The sequence below is a fragment of the Meriones unguiculatus genome, chromosome 3 (genome assembly GCF_030254825.1).
Source record: "Meriones unguiculatus strain TT.TT164.6M chromosome 3, Bangor_MerUng_6.1, whole genome shotgun sequence".
Lineage (NCBI taxonomy): Eukaryota > Metazoa > Chordata > Mammalia > Rodentia > Muridae > Meriones > Meriones unguiculatus.
Genome location: NC_083351.1, coordinates 4940447 through 4961532, shown reverse-complemented (window position 1 = coordinate 4961532; position 21086 = coordinate 4940447). Strand labels below are relative to the sequence as shown.

General features: G+C 42.9%; 1 protein-coding gene across 3 annotated transcripts in view; it reads right to left on the bottom strand.

The window, feature by feature from the left end:
- Window positions 1–21086, bottom strand: part of Per3 (period circadian regulator 3) — a 42021-nt gene that overhangs the window by 16488 nt on the left and 4447 nt on the right. For all 3 annotated transcript variants that reach the window (XM_021656332.2, XM_021656334.2, XM_021656335.2), the window contains exons 5-13: window positions 18634–18682; window positions 15083–15225; window positions 13189–13267; window positions 10720–10826; window positions 10321–10477; window positions 7832–7937; window positions 6609–6737; window positions 5947–6076; window positions 90–222 (exon numbers count right to left, since the gene is read on the bottom strand). In XM_021656332.2, coding sequence (XP_021512007.1) covers window positions 90–222; window positions 5947–6076; window positions 6609–6737; window positions 7832–7937; window positions 10321–10477; window positions 10720–10826; window positions 13189–13267; window positions 15083–15225; window positions 18634–18682 — 1033 coding nt within the window. The remainder of the gene's footprint in view (window positions 1–89; window positions 223–5946; window positions 6077–6608; window positions 6738–7831; window positions 7938–10320; window positions 10478–10719; window positions 10827–13188; window positions 13268–15082; window positions 15226–18633; window positions 18683–21086) is intronic.

Below are 21086 nucleotides of genomic sequence, written 5' to 3'. Positions count from 1 at the left end.
TCAATGCAGACATTTCTGAAAATGCCAGGCAGCTACACAGCGATGAGCCAGCGTTCCAGCTGAACTGGCACCCCGGAAGCACTTCTTACCTGATGACGCTGTCGATACAGTTCATCTGCTGGTAGGATGAGCTGTGGTGCTCTCGTCTCAGATCGTCACAAGAGCCGGCACACATGCTTTTATTCTTCAGTGTCTGAGAGGAAGAAAAGTCCTTCTGCTCATCTGAAAGAAAATGAAAGGACACACAATTAGAACATTTAGCTTGTATTGAGAAAGTATTCAGCAAATCACAGTAAGCTCATAGCATACATCTACAGAACATCATGCAGTGCATTTCATGTCATTAAGCATGAGTGCAGATCTAAGCAAATGACAGAGAACTATCAGGAGAGTGAACAAAATAACGTACAAGAGCAAGCCACACAGAATGATTACACTGGGAATTTCTAGAATGAGTGAAACAAGCACCTCAGGCAAGGATTACCACAGCAACTCTCAGATGAAAGCTTGGTGGGGAATGCCAACGTTGAGCTAATGCTACTTATTACAACTGGCTAAGACACCCAAATGCTGTGTCAGCCCACCTTGTACACCCCCTGTGTACTGAATGTCTGCAGAGTCGGTCAGTGGGCATGGTGCCAGAGTAACTGGTATCACGTCTCTACGTGTTGCAAGGTAAAGCACAAAGCATTGCCTATGGTGCGAGGTAAAACACACAGCAGAGCCTCTCTGGTGACCGAACAGTGGGTTTTATGTTGTCCCACATGCTAGCCACCGTCACATGAAGCACTTGAAATGGGCCACTACAACCAAGGAATAAGATAGTACTGTACTGATCTGAATGTGAACTTAAATTATCAAATGTGGCTAGTGGCACAAGTGTGGAGATAAGGAAAGGCCTCCAGCAGGGAACCTGAACCTCCTGGAGAACAGGAAGAGCCCGGTAAAGAACACAGACAGACAGGCAGAGAGAGGAAATCCGCAAACCAGTGCTGTGGAGGCGGGGACTGTACAGAGTTCAGGAAGAAGTGGTTAACGACGTCACACACCGCTGACCTATCTGTGGCACTAGCTGCTGCTGTTCTCAGTGACGGGCATCTCTGGCGGAGCAGGAGAGGCCTCTCTTCAGAGGGCTTTATGGAAAAACAACTCCTTGGATAGTCTCGCCTTAACTCAGCAGCGTTTGTCCCCACACACCCCAACCAGAGCTGCGCACTAACATTCACATAGCACTGTGGTCAAGCCATGGCATTCACAGTGAAGGAATGCTTTTTACTCACTTCTTGCTGCATTATCACTAACTGGAACTTTTATTTCAGGATCCAGTCCAGGATCTCAGTGGCTCTGGTGGTCAGATCGTAATTTTATTGTAACATGGTCCCTCAGTCCGGCGTTTATCAGTACAGACACATAGCTATTTGTTGGGTAATGAACCAGCACTATGATGGTGAATTTTGTTACTTAAATTATCCTAGCTTGGACTATTTGTAGCTCTTCCAAGCCGCCTGCTCCCTGTGCTCTTCTGATGTCCATCTATCTGACCCTTGAATATCTTTACTCTCTGGCCTTGGTTCCTTTCGTTTGAAAAAATACACTCAGAAACCAAGATCTCTGTGTTAGGTGTGTGTCTATGCTTGTAAGTCCTCTCAATGGTCAAAGCTGATATACAAGTCTATATATTAACCCTTCTCTATCTGTCCCTCTACTGGTCCAGCTGAATGCTTGAGTTTTTCCACAGGCTTCTACCGCCAGTCCAGGACAATTTGTTTCAGAATTCCTCCTTAAAACCTCCACAACAGTGAAAGACCTTGTTATCATTATCTATGACGTTTGTCATCAGTTTTCCCAGTATAAAGTAACTTGAGGATTCTTCTAGAGATAAACACACCAGCCTGGGTACGGTGTTTATGGACATTAGTACTCTGTATTTGGTATTTAGGTAAAGTGATTTTTACTTCTTCTCTACAGCGACTTAACCTCCCCTCCTTGAGGATGTTAATGGCACATCTGCAGATTTACCTACACATGACTTTGGGATCTTGCGACATGCTGGGATGGGATATATGTTTATGGATCTTGGCAAATGCACAGATTCTCCCAGCTACCCCATTTGGAGTCAGTTCTTCTTCCCTTTCAATCTCAGTATGTAGCCCCAGAACTGGTGGCTGTTTTTGCTTCCTGTGGTTTCAGTGTATGAAGGTTTTAGTTTTCTGGAGGACAGGAGATTGAGCCCAGAGCTTTGCCCATCCTGCAAGGCTCTACCAATAGCTCCATGGTTTCAGTTGCACAGTCACTTGTAAGTTAAAACAAACAAACAAAACAACAAACAAAAAACCAAAAACAAAACAAGTGGAAAGCAGCAGATAACTATTTCTGTTAAACTGTGCGCTGTTCTAAACAGTGTGCTGAACCGCCCTGTTCTGCTCCAGCCCACGGGGATGTAAGCTGTCTCTTCGTCCAGTGTGTGAACACTACCTACGTTACTGCCTACGTTACCCACCCAGCACCACCCTGGGCAGAGCAATCCAGCATCGCCAGAAACAGCAGATTCTTCCTGATCTCTCTAAGGTCAACAGCAGATAAACTGTGTCACAATGCCTGCCCATTCACCATCCTTCATCTAACTTACAAGGTGCTCAGGGTTCATATCCAGTTATTACATTATTTCAAAGGCAGACAACAGTGTATTCCCCAAACTCCCTGCTGCCACATTTTATTTGTATGTCATAAAGAGCACTATTTTTAGTCAGTTATCTTGCAAATCAATTAGAAATAAAATTTATTTTATTTTATTCCTCATCCAGTAATTTTTCACTCCTTAGTGTAAATAGGTTTTATCATTCTTTTCTGTGTTAAGAAACGCCTGGGGCTGGAGAGATAGCTCAGTGATTGAGAGTGAGTACTGTTCTTCTAGAGGAGCCAGGTCAATTCCCAGCACCCATGTTGGGCGGCTACAACTACTACCTGTAACTCCAGTTTCAGAGAAACCAACATTCTTAGCCTCCACCGCCACCCACACTCATGTGTGCATGGCACACACACATACACACACAATTAATTAAACCATTAAAAAATTCCTTGACATTTCTAGTAGAACAGTGTACTGTCAAATTCTCAGATGACTGAGAAATCTGAAGGATTTTCCTCCAGACACAGGACTCTGCTGCCAGTTCTTTGGAGATGCAGTTTACGGTCTCCTATGTGAGACGTTTCTGGAGAGACACACTGCTACGTCTCATCTGTGGTCATCCGTTCCCTCTGCCTTCACGATGTTCCCTTTGGTTTTGTTTCCAGCAGTATGAACAAGGTATGACAAAGTAGGTTTTTAAAAATGTTTTTCTTAATACTGATGTTCTTTGAGTCTGCTGAAAATCTTGATTTTTATATTTTCAAATATTTCTTTTAGCACCCCACTTAGTCCCATATTAGATAGTGTGATGTGACCCCTGAACTGAAAATGTTTGTTTCAGTCTGAGTAACTGAAAAAATATCTGAAGCAAACTGTCTTGTAGCTTATGCTTCCGGTGTGTTGATGGCAACCATTTTTCATGTCTGATTTGCTGAAACCTTTTGTTCCCCAGAGTATATAAACATCAACATTAGCCTCTTCTGACTCTGGTCTTATGAACATTTTTAAGTCACTGAGGCAAAACAGTGGGAAAACAGGCAGCAGGATACACACAGTACCTCTGGCATTTCTAAAGGGACAGTTTCATCTGGCCCTTTCTTTCAGTTACTTCTCAGAGCTGGCCTTGCTCATGACCTACTCTCCTCAATAGTCTTGCAATGTACTATTCACAATTAGCTTAACTTGTCAGGTATTTCCACTGTTGTATGTTTGTATCTTCTTTCAGTGTCCACTTTGTCTTTTGGTTTCCTCTTTTTGTCCTTCCATAAACTTCATTTCTTATCAAAAGCTCAGTAGCCTTTCTAGGACAGCAGAGACTGAGCAGCTGTCTCCCTGTAAAGGCCTGTGTTTGGATTAATATAAACCTAGGCCAGGCTTGCAATTTGTTACCACTATGTTCTTTGAAGGATTCAATTTCCACATTCCTCTAGCCAGACTTTGTGCTTCAAGTGGTGGCTGTTTTGAGAGTGCTTTGAGTGCTTGCTCCACTTTCAGCTCTTGCTATCCCTCTGCATTTATCTTAGCAAGGATTTGTCTCTTGCAAGTTGTTTGATTCAGGAAGCTGCTGAACAGAAGTCCAGTGTTTGCACCTTATCTGTCCCATAAGCCTGAGTCTTTCCTTGAATTTTAAAACTGCCAGCTGCTGCTTCAGTACTCCAGCTTCCTGAAGAAAGGTCACAGATTTGCTGTCTTTTTCTAAGTGTGCAGTGATCCTCTTTCTTTCTTCCTGAGCAGAAAATGAAAGCACTTTAATATACCTAATAAGGTTGATGAGAGGTTGATGTGGTGGCATGCATGCAGTCCCAGCATGCTGGAGGTTCTTACAGAACGATTGAGATAACCAGTGACATAGCAAGACTACATCTCAAAACAAGGAGTGATATGAGCAGGAACTAGCTAAGGCTCTTTTTGGTGTTTTGTCCTTTTGCCATGTAAGGAGAGTTTTTCCTTTTCTTTTAGAGAATGTGGGGAATTCAAGCTCATTCTTGAAAGGTACTCATTCATCTGAATACTGTACCTTCTACACTTGACCCTAGACATCCCACCTTTCCACACTGTGAGAAATAAATGCCTTTTTGTTTGAAAGTTACAGTCTCAGAAAAAAAAAATGTGGGGAAGACACAGTCTCATTTTATAGCCCTGGCGGGACTGGAACTCACTTTAAAGACCAGGTTGACTTTGAACTCATAATGATCTACCTGCCTGTGCCTCTTGATTACAGGGGTTAAAGGCATGTACTACTGCACCTGGAAATCTCAGCAACTTTGATATAACAGTACACAATGTCCAAGGCTACATACTATATGAGTAGCAGTTTGAATTGGGGTGGGGGTGAGTGTGCATGTGCGGGTAGCAATCAAAGGTCAACTTGGGTATCTTTGGTAATTCTCCAACTTATCTTCTGATGTAGGGTCTTTCACCGAAGCTGGAGCTCACTTTGCTGGTTAGACTGGCTGGCTAGTGGGCGACTGGGATCTGTGGTCTCCACATGTAACACGGGACTTACCAGCATGCATGGCCATGCCCGGCTTTTACCTCCCTGTCTGCTGTCTTAAAACCAGGACAGGTCCTGAGTTATTACAGATCGTAGTCAATGTTATCTGAGAAAGTAAATGTCACCACTGTGATGTAAGCTTACATTGGACAATGATAAATACTATTATAAATTTACATGATCAAAATCCATGATTTCTAAAATCATATTAAACTTCAGGAGGAAAATAAAAGAAGAGTTAGTTATGTTAAAAACGGTCGGTGTGTAAAATAAAGAACAGGCAAGTACACCGTCAACGCACACAGGCCGCCTGTATGGCTGGGGGAGTGTCTGCCTCGCCAGGCTCTGGGTTGCATCCCTAGCAGTCTGATCCAATCTCCCTAAAACAGACTTTTTGCCGCTGTGTAGCCAGGCTAGCTTTTCAACATAATGCCACTGAATATAATTGACTCATCCAATTCTTCTGGAGTGAGCCTGACCTCACATTTGAGAAAAGATTAAGAGGCCAATGTTTTGCACTCAGCCTAGATCATTTTCCATTTGTTTCAAATGACAGAACAGGATCGTTTCAATATTCTTTACTAATACCCAAAAATTAGCTTTTGGGTTTAAATAGCTCAGAAAGGAAAGAACCTAAGAGTCTGATGGTAGTAAAACTGCTTCATGAAAGCATACTGAGCCGTATTTTAAAAGCCATTTGGCTTACTCTCAACAACTACTGTTTTCTGCGCAAATCAGCAAGCTGGAAAGCTGCACAGGCTCAGGGTTACTCCCTGTGAAGAGACAGACATGGGAGCAGCCGAGGGCCACTCTGTTGACTTACCACCACCCTGCAGCTCCATGCGTGTCTCCATCACCGGCCTGACTGATGACCTGGCCATCGACTCAATGTAGAGCTGCTGGCCCACATTCTTAATTCTGTTTACGCTGGCATAGACCTGCTGCAAGGTCATCTTAGGGAAGAGTGACAGAACAGGGTTAGAAACGTAAAAGTGAGAGCTTACACACTGCAAACAATACATGTTTAACTTGTGGTTCTCTGAGACTTGACTAAAAGCAGTCCTCACTTTAATTACACTTCTTGCTGTGCAAGGGAAACTGATGGCCATCAAACTGTACCGCCATCATCCATGGCACACTGCTTTTATGTACAATTAATCCAAGTGTCATCTTGAAAAGGTGATTTTTTTTTCCCCTCTAAAAGACAGGTTCCTTACCCTTTAGCCCAGCTGGCCTCAGACTCATAATCCTCTTGCTTTCTGCCTGCATGCTGAAGTTGTAACTGTGCCCCACCAAGCCTAGCTCAGAAGTTCTTTTTATATATAGATAGAGATAAAGGGCATTTATCTATATCTATTAAAATCATTTTCTAAAATAAACTGAAATCTGTCAAATGACAAACAATTCATAAGATGTCACCAGGTACAGGACCAACACAGATATATGACAGAGAAGGGCGCCTGCAAGAGCACGTTGGCCACACACCTGCTCCTTCTGTGCCTCCTCTGGGCAGTGTCCACTTGACTCGCTGGAAGAGGTGACGCTCACATGCTGCTCCTGGGAGCCGCTGCTGCCCAGGCTCCCGTAGCCACTGGACGCACTGGCATGCACTGGCTAGGAGGAAGGGCCCAGTTCAGTTCCTTCTAGGTGGCGGTGGCGACATTCACCTCAGAGCTTCTAGTCTACAGTCATCAAGGCTAAGAGCTTCTTAAACGCTGCAGCAGGGGGCTGACATGGTCAGCCTGGATGCCGCTGTCAGGCGCTCTTCGGTGCCTCCCTGTTCTCAGGGCGGGGCCTAACTTTGTAGTCTAGCTAGAGATTACAGCAACAAGCTCTTTTCGATGCTAAAAGATAACTGATTTTAAAAACCATAAAGAATTTAATAGTATATTTATTTCTTATAATAAATTTAGAATAGACAAAACATACAAAATAAAATACGGACTTTTATAAAACTTCAGACACTTCATGAACCCTAGAGATTTTATGAGAGCCATTTCTGAAAACCACTGGGCTCACAGTCATGTGACTCACTCAACTTCTTCTACATCTCTGGTTGTTCTTTTCAACAAGGAATTGTCCTATTCTTCCCTTATAATAACAAGAAACACTGAGACCAACCACATCTTTTTCTAATTTTAAAATCTAAATTAAAAAACTAAAATCAGGGCTGGAGAGATGGCTCAGAACACTGGATGTTCTTCCAAAACTCCTGAGTTCAATTCCCAGTAACCACATGGTGGCTCATAACCATCTATGATGAGATCTAGTGCCCTCTTCTGGCGTGCAGGCACACATGCAGGCAGAATAATGTATAAATAATAAATAAAATCTATAGAACCAAACCAAACCAAATCCAAACAAAACAAAAACCCCTAAACCACTGAAGCCCAAACTCAGATGCTGAGTTCACTGCTGGTACCTGAAACATGAGAAGAATTCTTTCATGAAGAAGGCAAGGGCCTCTCCTGTCACTGCAGCTCAGTTCGCGGTGCCAAATCGTGTGCAACCAAAAATGTTCTGTGCTTCTTGCACAGAATAAGGAACAAAATAAACAGAACTTACTCCATAGAAGCGAAGAGAAAGGCAGAAATTCCTAAGATCTCCCTCTCCTCATAGTGCATTCTTGTGCAGTGACATTCCTAAGCCTGAACTGACATAGAACACAATTTCGGGAAGGATGTGTTTTTAAAAACCTCTCGCTTTACCTGCAAAAGAAGTCTGTGAATTTGCTCTTGCAATTCCATAATGCCTTTGTCATTATCAGTTGCCTTTTTAATTCTGGTAGCAAAAACATCCTCATTTAGGGGACTCCTATAAAACGCCAGGCGAAACAATGAGTCAATTATGCCATTTAAAATGAACTCTAAAGTATTTGTAACAGGCCATTTAAAGAATAAGCCATGTTTTGATGAAGCAACTCTTTAGCTGTAGATGCAAAAAATATGGAGCTAAAAATCCCCAAAGAAACAAACTGGACATAACAGCCCCCAACCCGCAGAGTACTGGGGGCAGAACACAGGGCCTTGGCATGCCAGGAGAACACTCCATCACTAAACTACATCTTCAGCCCTTGGTGTTCTGAGACAAAACCGTGCCACAGCAGCCCAGGCTAGCCTAGAACTTTTGATCCTCCTATCTCTACCTGCTGAGAACTGCAGGCAAACATCTGGCACATCTCTATAGCACTGATCTTTATGTAAGCAGTTCAGAACTATGTACATATTATCTATTTAGTGAATGTCCATAAATACACAAAACCAGTGACAAGCTACTTTTTCTGCTTCTAAGAGCCTCAGGAAGGACTGGTTCTAAAATCTGACAAATTATTCAAACCCCTGTAGGAGGTTTAAGACCCTGACGCTACCAAGCAGCAAATGCTTAAAGCTGGGCTGGAGATGGCACAGCAGTTATGAGTACCTGCTGCTCTTCCAGAGAACCCAAGTTTAATCCCTATTACCCAGGTCTGGTGGCTCATAATCATCTATATCGCCAGCCCCTCAGAGATCTGACGTCTCTGGCCTCAAGGGCACCTGCACATAGCCACATGCAGACACACACGTCTACACATAATTTAAAAAATAGTAAAAAATAAAACTTAAAGAAATTAGATGGGTGTGGTGGCGCACGTTTGTAATCCCAGCACTCAGAAGGCAGAGGCAGGAGGATCTCTGTGAGTTCGAGGCCAGCCTGATCTACACAGAGTTCCAGGACAGGCAGGGCTACATGGTGAGACCTTGGTTCAAAAAACCAAAAATAAAAAAATACAATAAAGCTGCTAACCACCTAGGCTACCTGACAAAGGTGACTCTACAGCCCACCCTAGTGGTGAAAACAGGCCCATGACACTACTACTTCCCATCTCATTCACAGCCTTCAGAGATTTAAAATCTACGACTAAGATGGCTCAGTGGGTGAAATTGTTGACTGGGTTTGATCACTGAACCCACAGTGAAAGGATTTCCACACAAGATGCTCTCTGACCTTCACGTGTGTGTGTCACGTTACACATGTGCTTGTTCCCCTTATACAATACGTTTAACAAAAAAAAAACAACAAACAAACAGAACAAAGATTACTACCTGAATATGGTGAATGGCAACAAGGACGGTAACAAAGAGAAGAAACTGACATTTATTAGGACCTCCTCCTAAGACCTGTGCTAGTTTTTAGAATATGAAAATAATACCTTCAAAAGCCCTACAGCAGTGGTTTTGAACCTGACGGTTGTGACCCCCTTGCAAACCTCTATCTCCAAAAACATTTATAATATAGTTCATAACAGTGTCAAAATTACAGTTATGAAGTAGCAAAGAAAATAATGTTATGGTCGGGGTCACCACAACATGAGGAACTGCATTAAAGGGTCGCAGCATAAGGAAGGTTGAGAGCCGCCTTCTCAACCCTAGTGGGTGACAGGCACTGCTCCAATTTCTTTACAAGTATTATACCCTCAAAGGAATTTCAACCTTCTGCAGGTCCCCTAGTTATTAAGGGCAGAGGAGGGATAGAGGAAGGGACCAGTCTAGGTAGCAAGGCTTATACCATGCCATGAAACTTGGGACCTTGGGAGAGTGGGTAACAATGAGGAATCCTGAGTCAGACACATCTGATGTAGTCATTAATCCGTGTGAGCCTGGGTGGAAGTAACCAAGAAACAGCAGGGCTAGTGGTTAAAGAGATAGCTCCATGGTAAGAACACTTCCTGCTCCTGAAGATGAACCTGGTTTGATTCCCCGCACTCACATAGCTGCTTACAGCAGTTTGGACTCCAGTTCCAGGGGATCTAGTGTCCTCTTCTGGACTCCAAGGGCCCCAGGCACACACTCATTATACTTACATACATGTAAGCAAAACAACTGTACACACAAAATGACATATTTAAAAGTGTTTAATTTTTTACCCATACGGTGTTTCGCCTGAGTGTATGTCTGGTCTGTGCACCACATGCATGCCTACAGTGCCTGCGTAGGCTAGCAGAGGGCGCCGGGTGCCCTGGACCTGCAGTTACAGGCCCAGAGCGGAGCCCAGTGACCTGAAAGCTGAAGCACCACCCCAAGGTTGCAATTATTATCAAAAAGAAATCAGAGTGCTGGCAGTGTAAGGAGAACAGAATTAAGGCCCTGAATTCTTCCCGTGATATGGGACATTGGCCCTGCTCACCTCTCTACCCCACAGCAATAAGTGATAAACTTACGTTCTAACTTTATGTCGACCGATGATGAAGGAAACCTTCCTGCTCCAGGGGTTCACAAAGCTGGACCAGCTGGAATCCAGAATGACGTAATCTCCGTTCTGAGTGCAGAATCTGATGGGCACGTGTTCAAACGGAGGATGGCCCACATACTTTAAAACTATGTAAAGCAAGAAGATTAAAACCAAACTCGACACAGATAAGATTTTAAGTGTCCTGCTTCAGTTATCTATTTGGGAGTTTTTAGCAATTTAAAATAGAAAACAATTATTCTAGCAGTTTCAACACATTTTTTTTTTTTTTTTTTAATTTGAGTAAAAGCTAAGCTCCAATGGGAAACACACTGGAAAATAAGAACCAATCAGTGGCAAATAACAGCATCTACGAAGGATCAGGCCCTACCTTTTTGGTGTACAGCAATCATCAGAGGCCGATCTTCTGGGTGCAAGTATGTTAAGATCGATGTTCCAATCAGATCCTGAGGTAGGTAACCAAGCAAAGGCACTGCTCTGGAGCACAGGCACACAGCACAGGAGGCACGTTACACTGGGCAGGTGACTGAGTAGTTTTTATATACTTAAAATACCCTTTCAGGCTGGCAATGTAGCTTAGTAGTAGACTGTGCGCTTAGCATATGTAAGGACTCTGCCTCCTGCTCTGCAAATAAAACATCACCATCAAACCCTAACCTCTCATTTAATACTGAGAAATATTAGAATATGAAGAAAATCTATGAAAAGATACCCATTAGTGCATCCATGAAAGGAAAACCCCAAGCGCCTGTTTATGGGAACAGCTACACGCTAACTATGTCAGTGGTCTTCCGCCATGTTGCATCAAAACCATCTCTTAGACTCAGTGGAGGCTTGCAGGCTCACTGTGAACACGGCACTGAGCAGCTCTGGAGATCACCTGTGGACATGGGTTTTCAGCAAGCTCCTCAGGAGTCTTGTGCTCCTCACTGTGTTGTCAGATGTTAACATAGAAGGATGCTCATGAGGCAGTGGGCTGTGGATTTATACAGCATTGGTACAGTGTGGACCCTGAATGTTCCCCAGGAGTACACTGAAAGCATGGTCCCCAGCACAGAGCACTACTGGGAGGTGGTGACGCCCTTAGGAGGCAAAGCCTAGCAGAAAGAAGTTGGCACTGGGCTCCCCCTCTCAGGCCCTGTCTTAGGTCTGCATTAACTGTCAACTTGACAAAGCTTCCAATCACCTGAAAAAAGTCTCAATTGTATAACTGTCTTGATCATGTTTGCTGTGGACATGTCTGGGAGAGACTGCCTTGATTGTGACCTGTTCTACAGCAGCCAATGTCATTTCCAGGGCAGGTGCTCTCAGGCTGTGTAAGAGCTAGCAAGACACAAGGCAACAGGAGAGACAGGGAGCGAGCCGGCATGCAGCATCCTCATGGTTCCTGCTTTCAGGTTCCTCCGCGACTTCCCTCTGCTTCCTGTACCATGACTTAAGTAGATCTGCCTCACTGTGTGCGACCCACCAGAGCTCTCAAAGCAATGGAGCCAGTCAGCTGACCATGGCCTGAGCTGCGCCGTGAATAAACCTTACTTTCCTCCTTACCAGTTGTTCATTCCCACTGTTTTATCACGGTGACAAAGACTGACGAACAAAAACGTGATTAATAACCACTGGATACAATGTACTGTCAAAATCAAATACAGTATCAAAAGGCAACTACCACACAGACAAATCCCAGAAATGTTTTCAGAGTAAAAAAGCCTTGTATGGTTGACTGAGAAAAAACTGGCTCCATAACATTTTCTGTGTTTCGCTTTACATTAATGTGTAGCTTAGTCCTGTTTCTTAGATTTTCAAAGTATAAATAGAATTCTCAAATAAATTTGAGTATGTGGGGTTAAATATACTAACATCACACCAGCGTTTACTTTACCCAAACAAAAACACTAAAACTCGGGAGGTGGAGAGATGGCTAAGCAGTTAAGTGCACTGATGGCTCTTGCAGAGGCCCTGAGTTAGATTCGCAGCACCCATATGGTAGCTCACGCCCATCTGTAGCTCTAGTTCCAGGGGCTCTGAGTTCAATTCCCAGCAACCACATGTTGGCTCACAGCCATCTATGGTGAGATCTGATGCCCTCTTCCGGTGCACAGGCACACATGTAGGCAGGATAGTGTATAAATAATAAATAAATAAATCTTTAAAAAATACTGAAAAACAGCAATAAGCACCATCTACCATCATTATGTTAACAAAGTAACAAAAATAATTTAAAAATTGCCCTCCAAAAGGTAACGTAAGTTCAAAATAGAGAAAAATTCTTTAAACAAAGCTAGCCTTATTTTTTTTTAAAGTTCTCTTTTCTTTTTCCTCTTCAGACTAATTACAATAGCTAACATAAATTGATTTGAGCAGTATTTGTCAAACGGAAATACCACTAGAACAAATGCTAAAAGATTTGAGTCTTGGTCCTAAGTTCAGTCAGATGTTTTTGGTGAAGTGGTCCGTGGTTTATGTAAAATAGCATGTGTGCCACCTATGACTCAATGTTATGAACTCTAGTAAGATGTCATGTAGCTCACTTGTAAAAATATACTATTAAAGATGTTTACACTAAAATTCAGCTGGTACAGGGAGATGGCTCAGCAGGGACAAGTCCTTGCCACCCAGCCTGCCGGCCTGAGCTGGATCTGAGACCACACAGTGGAAGGGGAGACCCAACACCAGAAAGGTGGCGCTAAATAAATAAATAAATAAGTTTAACTTAAACATAACTTTATTTAGGAGAAATCAATTTAAGCTGTGCTGTAACCAACAGGAACCACGCAGGCAAACTGACAAGTTTGTCACAGTCTTCAGAAACAAATTTCTTTAGACTCAAAGAAGTATTTACCTTTCATCTACTTCAAGAAACATACATCCTGGCGTGTGTGTTGTGGTAAAAATTCTTTTATCTACTGGGATTCGAGGCGCTATTAAAAAAGAAAAGAGGCTGATGAAAGTTCCAACATCCAATCAATCATTGACTCAACTAGCTCCTAAACATACAAGGAATAAAATCTCTGTATGAAACGACAGAAATCTACCTTAGAGGTCTGTTGTGAAGTCAAAGCTATGGTAAAATAATGATAATTTTCGTTACTAACTTGAGTTTATTGAGGTCCATGTGTGGGGACTACATTATGGTTAATTTTAAATACAGGAAGTCTGTTGCATTCTCAATAGCTAGTTTCTTTATCATAGTTTTCTCATAGCTTATCTAATAGTTAAAGCTGGAATAAGGGAAAAGCTGAATATCTTTGGTGCTTGTGTATAATTAAAGGAAAGCACTTGAGGTACCACTAAAACAACATTATGTAGTAAAATTGGTACCATCAAGTTAGGTACGTTTTGCTCTAAAATGTGCACTGAAAAATGCAGGCAACTATGTGAGAATATGGCTTGCATCAGTTACTTAACCATTTCAACTGCAAGAAACCAAGTGAATGTGAACAGACCAACCAACCCACCAACCCAGTGCTTGGAGCTACTCAGGGATACATACAACATGCATACATTTCAACTGTCTGTGGTTACCTCAGTCCACCCCAAGCCATAGTTACAGTAGCTTTGATGTTTTTGTTTTTTTTTAATTGTTTAACGCAGTGGTTCTCAACTTTCATGCTGTGGTGACCTCCAACCATAAAATTTCATTGCTTCTTCATGACTGTAATTTTGCTGTTGGGAACTAGAATGTAAATATTTAACACACAGAATATCTGAGAGGCAAACCCTGTAATAGGACTGCTCTACTCCTGAGGCGGTGTGACCCATAGGTTGAGGACCACTGGTTTAACGTGGAAATCTGCGGTTCCGTCCTGCTCATGTGTACAGGAGGAGGGCAGCCCTAGACTGCAGTTACAGACAGTTGTGAGCCATTGTGCGGGTGCTAAGAATTGAACCTGGGTCCACTGGAGGAGCAGCCGTGCTCTTAACCACTGAGCTACTACCTCTTTAGCCCCCTTGTCCTTTTTTTAAAACATTTTTTAAATTTTTGTCGTTATTGTGTACCAAACTAATTTTCACCGTAGTCCTATGTTTTTATTAGGACTTATGCACAGGTGGTAATTTGTAGGAAAGCACATATCATGTCTCATAAGAACCAACTGTAATTTTAAGTAGTAAATGGAAGCTTAAAGCTCCAAGTTTAGAAACATATTTCTGGTTATTGAATATACATATTGTAATTTCCGGAAGTTTTAAAACACTTCTATGATATGGTGTCTCCCACTCCACCAAATGCTGAGGGTCAAACCGAGGGCCTGCGGTCACGGAGCAAAAAGCACTCTCGCACGGTGCTAGCTCCAGCTTCTGGCTTATTGAGACTGTGTGGCCCAAGCTAGCCTTGAACTTCTTATGTATCCCAGGGTGCACATTTAAAAGACATGTGCTACCTGGGAAGTTCAATCATTCCTGTGGCCTCTTCACACAATAACTTTAGTGCTATTATTTCATTCAAGGCAGATATAAAAGGCCACAGAACAGGTCACCAACAAAGACAAGACTAAAGTAGTACGTGTGAGACACACACCAGGAGGCTGCTCTGTGCTGGTGGTAACAGCACAGGAAATCAAGGCCAGTAAACAGTCATCAGTAACCACCAGCTACAAGTGCTGATGGCTTATGGTGTTCATGGCCCACACTTGAAACTGAAGCAATCTTTCAACCTCGAACTAAACAGTTAGCCTCATGCTCCTGTCGGAATGCTGGCATTCTGCTTCTTACTAAGTGTGGGGCATCCGACTTACCTTCGTAACCAGAGTGAATCTTTTCAGCCAGTGTTAGACAGCAAGGCTCCGGCTCTGGTTGGGCAGAGCTACGTACATGAACCAAATAAGGGAGGATCCGGAACGGGGAGTAATGCTTCTTTTGCTCTCTGTCTCCACCTCCACTGGAGAGATCAAACGTGATTAGGGCTGGTCCTGGTACACTCAGTCTACTATAAAACAGGCTGGGAACATTCTACCACTAACTCCCAAGATAGAAAGATCCAAATCTAAAATGTTTAGAGGTGTCTGTTTCCCCAAAGGGATGGTTATCCTGAAACCTTAGTCTCCTGGGCACTTATATACATTCACTAGTCACTGCCTACGAGGTTTATGGAGGACTGCTGACATCACTGTGAGAGTCACCCCATCACTTGCTCACGACTGTGCCCCAAACTCCCAGCTGACTTTTACCCTTCTGCTGTGAGGAACACCAAGCACTACTAAATACAAAAAGGGGTCCCGTGTGATCACATGGCTAAACCCAACTCTAAGGCACCTCTCTTCCCCTTTTTAAAGAACTGACACAGTCTCAAGGCTTTAGCTACTTCTCTGGCTGCTGCAGGCTCGGCTGGAAGGTAACCACTGTCCTGCAAAATGCCTGGCTGGGGAAAAAAGGCATTAAAACCCAGCTAACCACCCTATCCTCAGACAGGTGGGGCAGCTCTGAGGATGAGCAAAACAAGGGCCTGCTCTATTGCTACTAAGTCAGCTACCATCCTGCAGAGTCTACATGTCCAAGAGTGAACCACTTTCCTCTTTGTCTGCAAGCAAACCTCTCTCCTAACTCAGTCTAGATTAGTGACCCCTAATCCCAAGGTGAACTGCCACAGCCACTCCCACTGCACTGGCTCCCCTCATGCCTGTGACCCTACTTCCTAGTTTAGTCATTTGGATGAGGGCCTTCCCCCAACCAGACAAGAGTTCAAGTTCATGTTTGTCTAGCTTCCCTCCTACTGCTATGAAAGACTTTTTCAGGCTTGTCCACACCAGCGATTCTAAGTATCATTTGCCCTAGATATTAACCACTGACCTGTACTTTTACCTAGGACTAGGTTCTCATACAGCCTCAATGCAGACCTCAGAATAACCCAGACACAACTAAGCACCTCTCCAGGAAAGTGCTTTTACTACTCACTCTGGCCTCAAATGTTCCAAGATTCCCATTGCCATCCCTTATTCCTTTTTATATCACACCCCAGTTCTAACCCAATCATAAATCCTGGTAAAGCATTTTCTACCATCTCACCAGCCTGACCTTACGACCCAAGCCTTTCAGTGCTTGGTTGCTTGGTTGGGCTGGTCCTCCACAGTATCTCCAAAAGCAACCCAGAGTTTTTTCTAAGGCAAAATATGCTTTCTTGATAAAGGAAACCCCTAACCTACCCATTGAAATGTTCCCCACACTGGCAGCTCTACAGTAAGGACTGGCCCCTCATCCAGCATGGGTTTCCATTGTGTTGCCATTTTCCTCCACCTGCAACAGGGGACACCTGGAGAAATGATGACTCCTGATGCTGGGTAAGGAAAGTCTGTGCTCAGTCGGGAATATATCATGACTAAAGCAAAGAGGCTGTCAGAGACCGTGTGGGTACTGTTACAAGGGCAGGGCAGCCACTCCAACAGTTCTCCTATCAGTCAAAGATGGGGCACGACATCATCACAAAATGAATGGTAACTCTGCCTTTTAGAAACACATTCAAAAACACCAATGGAGGAAATGTTTGAAATCTGAGATAAGGAAGCAGATGGGGAAGAATTGGTGGAAGTAAAGATGGCACCAGGGTGGCCATGGTTTATAGCTGGGCAATCAGAACATATTGGTTCATTATATTATTTTCTCTGCTTCTGTTATGTTAAAAAGTCCTAAGGAAAAGGTTTTGAAAGTTCCCTGTGGTTTGGTCCATGCTTCTTCACCTACCCTCCTCTCTTCCTTTCTGTTCCAGCCATGTTCCTTGTTAACCTTTCCACCATTAGGTGTGTTCACGCCAGGGCCTTCTCCTCTTCTCATGGACCATGCTTCCTTGGGACTTCCTTAAGCTCACCTGGCTTACTCCCTCACCTTCTTCAGCTCTCCAACTGCAACTGAGACTCCTCTGAGAAGAGTCCCTTCACCAGCAGTTTGGAGGAGCTCTGACAACACTGAAACACGTCAGGGGAACTGCCAGTGCAATGCTACTGAGAGCAACACAGGGCTCCGTGAGGTCATGGAAGCATGGCCGCCATGAAGGCATTAATGCAGTTTCTGTCAGGGAGGGTTAGCTTTGGTGAAAGCTGACTGTTACAGTGTTTGGCTCACTCTGCTTTTTTTGTCCATGCCAGTTTGCCCTAACTCATGAGGCCATTGCCAGATGCCTAGCAGACATTGGCTTCGCACTTTCTGACTCCCAGAACTGTGAGCAAAAATGAACACTTCTCCTTTACAAGCTACAGAGCCTTAGGTATTATTTCAACAGTAGCAGACAAAAACGACTCTGAATAAAACGGCAATTTCTCCCTTGTCCAGAATTTGTTGCTGGTGTGCATATTCATATTTATGTATTATTGGTTTCCTGCTTACAAAATTTAAATATACAGGGACAAAAAAATTGTTTTGAATGAAGTACCTGATGCAGACAGGAACTAAAAAAGTACTTACTGTAATAAATCCGTGTTTCATTTACTGCATTTCAGGCATGTGCTTGCTAAAGTCACTTGTGAATGACTGAGAGGAGCACACAGGTGCTCCCACCTGCTGAGTTTTTGTGAGGTGGCCCTCCTCCTATGCATACAAACACTATTAGCTCAAATCCCAATTTTATGGCATATCTGGTCATTTCCGCTATAAGTATTTTTCTCTCTATAAACATCTGGGGTAGTTACTGACTTCAATGCTAACATTAGCAACTGTGACACCTAAGTATGTTTTTTCTTGCCAGGCACGGTGGCACACACCTTTAATTACAGCACTCAGGAGGCAGAAGCAGGGGGATCTCTGTAAGTTCCAGAACAGCCAGGGCAACACAGAGAGCTTTTGTCTAAAATAAATGAATAAATAAATAAATAAATAAATAAATAAGATTTTCTTTTATCTTCAAAAGTAACACTACTGTAGTTATGTTCAGACAGTGACAACTATCTACAAGAAATAAACTGCCGTTAAAAGGGTGGCCAATTTTCTTTTAGATCACTCTCTTTTTAAGCCCTGCTATTAAAAATTCTAAAAACTGAGAGGTAGGCGTGGGGTAATACTAAAAATTAATTTTAAATATGACTGAACTGAAAAACAAAAAGAAAGCAAAACGGGCCTTGAAGCACAGTTGTTTCACAGTTTACTTAAAACCACGGGCTCTGATGTCATAGGGTTAGTGATTATCTTTTATTCAGTCTTTTTATTTTTCTTCTCAATCCACATAGAAATTCTTACAGCAAGAATCAAGAGAGTTTGTTGTTGTATCTAAAACAGAATCCAGCTGAATACAGAAGAATCACCGTAAGAGTTGGCAGAAATTAGAGACTAAGCCACATTTTGAGCCTCTGTATCCTTTACTTACCAGATTCTGCAGAAAAAGGATTTCGCTGGTGCACACTCATACTGTGAGGCTAGAAAGAAAGAAAAGGGGTCACTGTGTCCCTCCCAGGGCGGCTCCTCAGTGGAGCAATCCTGACCCACCACACCAGCCCTGAAGTGTTCTCCCATCTGTGTGAGAGCCTGACTGAGCTTTCTTTCATTTAGCCCTGCCGTCTTTCCTTTACTCTCCACATTTTCTTCACTCTTTACATTTTATTTCTAACATCACTGCAATGATCTGTAGTGATCTGAAGATAATTGTTTTGGGGCCTACAGTCTGGTCCAGTGTCATCGTGTGGGGAAAATCTGGAGTATTTTCAGATTTGAGTTTGCTGATGTAGGAATGTGATTGCTTTCTGTCATTTTAGTTCCATCCTTGGGGAAGTTTCTACAGGCCGTGCTTTGGGTTGAAAGTATGATCCTCTCAAGACCCTTATGTGCTGCTAGCGTCATCTCCAGAGGACTGCTCCGGTTTACAGCAGCATTTATGTGCTCTCCCTCATGCTAGTGGTTTTAACCAGCCTTCTTGAAATATAGGAGACACCTAGAGATACATGTACTTTAGAGGTCAACAAGGAGGCAGAACCTTTGCCCAATGTTTCCCTGAAAAGACCCAAGTTACAGGAAAACCGCTGAAACACACACACTGACATTAACACAGACAGTGAGACTCCCACAGATCTGAAATACTGAATAGGGCTTTGTCTTTGCATGTCTAAGGACAGGATCACAGGAAGAATCAGAAAACTGCCTCTTGCTCATACCATTTACACACCACATGAGGCTTCATGTTTACCACAATCCACTGTGGAACCATGAGCCAGACTCTGGGGCTCAGTGGGCACAAGCCCCTAAGGCACTCAGCCAGCTGTGAACGTGTCAGTTCTCGCTTCTAGAAACGAGTTCTGAAACTCCTAAGAGTTGTATACAACCGATATAACATGGAAACATGTTCTAAAACATGACCAAGCCAACAGCAGGGTAAACAGCATTCTGTGTCCTCTCATGTCCTCGGAGCTCAAAAGGAAGAGACTGGGGCAGGTAACCTGGGTACAGCCCAGAACGGGCATAGAGCTTATGAACTATTCTCAGCTAAAGTTGAACCTGAGACTTAAACAGCAGGAGCACAGTCTCTGGAGTAAATGAGAAGCACATCATGTCTGCATGGCAGAAGGTATGATGAAATATATTAAGGTTTTAGATGAGATGAAAATATTTCAGCAAAGATTTAAAAAGCTGAAGATACAAGCAATGCTGAAGGAAAACAAAACAAAGACTGAAAGAGCTGGCAAACATGTTTATATTCCAGCATCTGGACAGTTCCTGGCCCCATATGATCTTTGAACATTCTTTGAATGAGTGATTAATGAAAGCAGAAAAACAAACATAGACAGCTGAAGGTTGAAAAAGTGTATTTAGGAAAGGAACACAAACAATAGCAGTGTTTTTAAGATAAGAAAAGACAGATAACAGAGCTAGACAAAGGAAGAGATACTTGACTGGACTAAGTATTGGATTTTAAAAATCTGAAAAATAGAGGCTGAAAGATCAAAAAGTTTAGCAGTCTGTTTTACTAGAATGTAAACCTCCCTCATATTATTAAACCATGAACTTAAAAGTGACTCGAAAAAAAAAAAGTGACAAGAAATGGCAAATCTTAGGATTTCTTACTATGTAGACCATAATCACCTTGAAGTCCTCCCATTTTGGCTCAACCTCCAGAGTGCTGGGATTAGCTACTGGGAGCACAATTTTTATTGCAGCAATTTTTACTACAATAAAAAGAATATTTTTTTCTTTTTTAGAGAAAGCGGAGCTAGGGAGATGGCTTAGTGGTTAAGACACTGGCTGCTCTTCTAGAGGGCCCAGCTTCAATTCCCTGCACCACATGTTAACAACTATGTGTAACTCCAGTTCCAGAGGGTCTAATGCCTTTTTATAGCTTCAATGGGCACTGAAACCCATGTGGTGCATAGATTACAAGCAGGCAAAATACCCATACATATACAAATAAAAAAATCTCTTAAAACCAAGTTAGATAAAGTGATACAGGAGATGTAGCTCATCACTGCTTGCCTAGACTGCATAAACCCCAAGGTTTGCTCCCCCGCACTGCTTAAATTGGTGGTATATGCCTGTAATCCTATCACTCAGGAATAGAGGCAGGAAGATCACAGGTTAAGGATATTCTGGCTCTATATCAAGTTTGAGAGAGGAGAAAAGACTGGGTTAAAAAAATAAAAATAAAAATTTAATTAAAGAAAAGGAATTGAAATCAGAGAAAACACTGATTTACAGGGTGTATACTGAGCTCCTTAAGAGATGGTTCACAAAGAATATAAAGAATAAAGTGACATTAAAAAGAAAATCACAGGGGCTGGAGAGATGGTTCAGCGGTTAAGAGCACTGCCTTTTCTTCCAAAGGTCCTGAGTACA